General features: G+C 28.0%; 1 protein-coding gene across 1 annotated transcript; it reads right to left on the reverse strand.

Annotated features, from left to right (window-relative positions):
* Positions 1-229: 229 nt before the first annotated feature.
* Positions 230-1,593, reverse strand: LOC115034506 (52 kDa repressor of the inhibitor of the protein kinase-like). Its single transcript, XM_029491805.1, has 3 exons — positions 1,566-1,593; positions 1,350-1,433; positions 230-1,187 (listed from the first exon to the last, which is right to left on the reverse strand). Exons 1-3 carry the CDS (start codon positions 1,566-1,568, stop codon positions 810-812), a joined length of 465 nt encoding a protein of 154 aa, XP_029347665.1. The 5' UTR covers positions 1,569-1,593; the 3' UTR covers positions 230-809.
* Between the last annotated feature and the right edge of the window lie 6 nt (positions 1,594-1,599).

Genomic DNA, 1,599 nt, shown 5'->3' on the forward strand with positions numbered 1-1,599 from the left:
TTCGTGAAATTTCAGCTATTATCGATAAACGATCCTGTGTTATCGTTTCACGAATAATAACAGGTGGATTCTCAGTCTTCACACATTGTTACAATATCAGTTTAAAATTATTAAAAATATACATGAGTAAAATTTTTTTTAGAAACAATTTAAGTTCAAATGTCGACAAAATTTATCATAATATTGAAAATGTACAAATTATTTTGCAGCTAAACATTTATAAAATGTTCAATTTTTATAGCTAAGGATTAAAAATATATTCCGCGTAAATGCATAGTAAGTGGTTCATCCAATAACCAAAATATCTAAAAAAATATAATTTTATATAAGACTAGCTGCAAAATAAGACTATGTTCAACTCCTTTTGGGTGTGACATGCTGTGGAATCATTGTATTTTTAAGTCTAAATGATATTATATTTTAATGTACGCAGGTATAACCATCTCATCCGACCTTGTCCGCAAGATTAGCTTGTGATTGTGCGATCATTATATTATCAGATAGGCCAGGGCCGTAGCTAAGAATTTTCTATGGGGAGGGTTCAGTTCCATAGATAGAAATTTTATAGAGGATATTACTATAAAAAATTACATTGAGTAAAACAACAAAAGAGTGAGAATAAAACATTATATTTTCATTATAACACTAAGTCAATTTTTCTCGGCTTCTTTGCCATTTCATTTAATACTTCATCTGGCGTGATAACAACATATTTCCTATAATAACTCAGTAACACTTAACCATTGAGACGATCCTGTTTGACAAACAATTCAATAAAATGAAATCAAAATAATCAGGTTAATTAGAATTTATTGTTTATACATAATACATACCTCTTTCATACTGTTTCTGAGGTAGGTTTTTATTCTTTTTAAGCCAGAAAAAGACCTTTCTGGTGTTGAAGTAGAAACAGGTAGACAGCACAAAATTTTTAATAACATAAATATATTAGGGAATATGATTGGGTCACAACACCTGATGGCATCCAATGCATTAGAAGGTAGCATTTCATTTATATTTGTTACTAGCCCTTTAAGTTTTTGTTTCCAAATTTGAAGCTCACAGTTAGCTGTGACAGTATCGACTTCAGGAATATAGAAAGAAACTAGAGATTCAAAATCTTTTATATCTGTTGAATTAGTAGCATTTACAAACAACCCAATATCATTATTCCGAGGATCAATAACCTTTAAAAAAGCTTAAATATTAGGCAACATGCATTGGCAAGCTAAGAAAGTAAACTAATAAGCTAGTAGGCTTATTAAAATAATAGTAATATAATTACTAAAATAGTTATAATAATAGTTTTAATTATTATAAAATGAAGTAAAATAAAATAGAAATCTTACATTTTGTTCGGATATAGCAGTATTCTTCGAACTAGTACTACTAGTACTAGGTTGACTTATGTCTGTATTTACTGGTTCAGAACTCTAGAATATTATAAACTATATGAATATTTTGAGTATTGTTTATACTTTACAAACATTAAATACAAGGTTTAATTAATATTTCCATGCATTTACATGAACTAAGTACCCTAATATAAAAAAAAAAATACTCACCATTTCGTTGGTCTTTTTTTTAATTAAGTAGCAA

Source organism: Acyrthosiphon pisum, chromosome A3, assembly GCF_005508785.2.
Source record: "Acyrthosiphon pisum isolate AL4f chromosome A3, pea_aphid_22Mar2018_4r6ur, whole genome shotgun sequence".
Lineage (NCBI taxonomy): Eukaryota > Metazoa > Arthropoda > Insecta > Hemiptera > Aphididae > Acyrthosiphon > Acyrthosiphon pisum.

What these genes read in the sequence shown, in the direction of transcription:
- LOC115034506 (XM_029491805.1), bottom strand. An exon ending in CTGCTATATCCGAACAAAAT is followed by an intron (nt 1,188 to 1,349) that starts GTAAGATTTCTA and finishes GCTTTTTTAAAG; the next exon opens with GTTATTGATCCTCGGAATAA.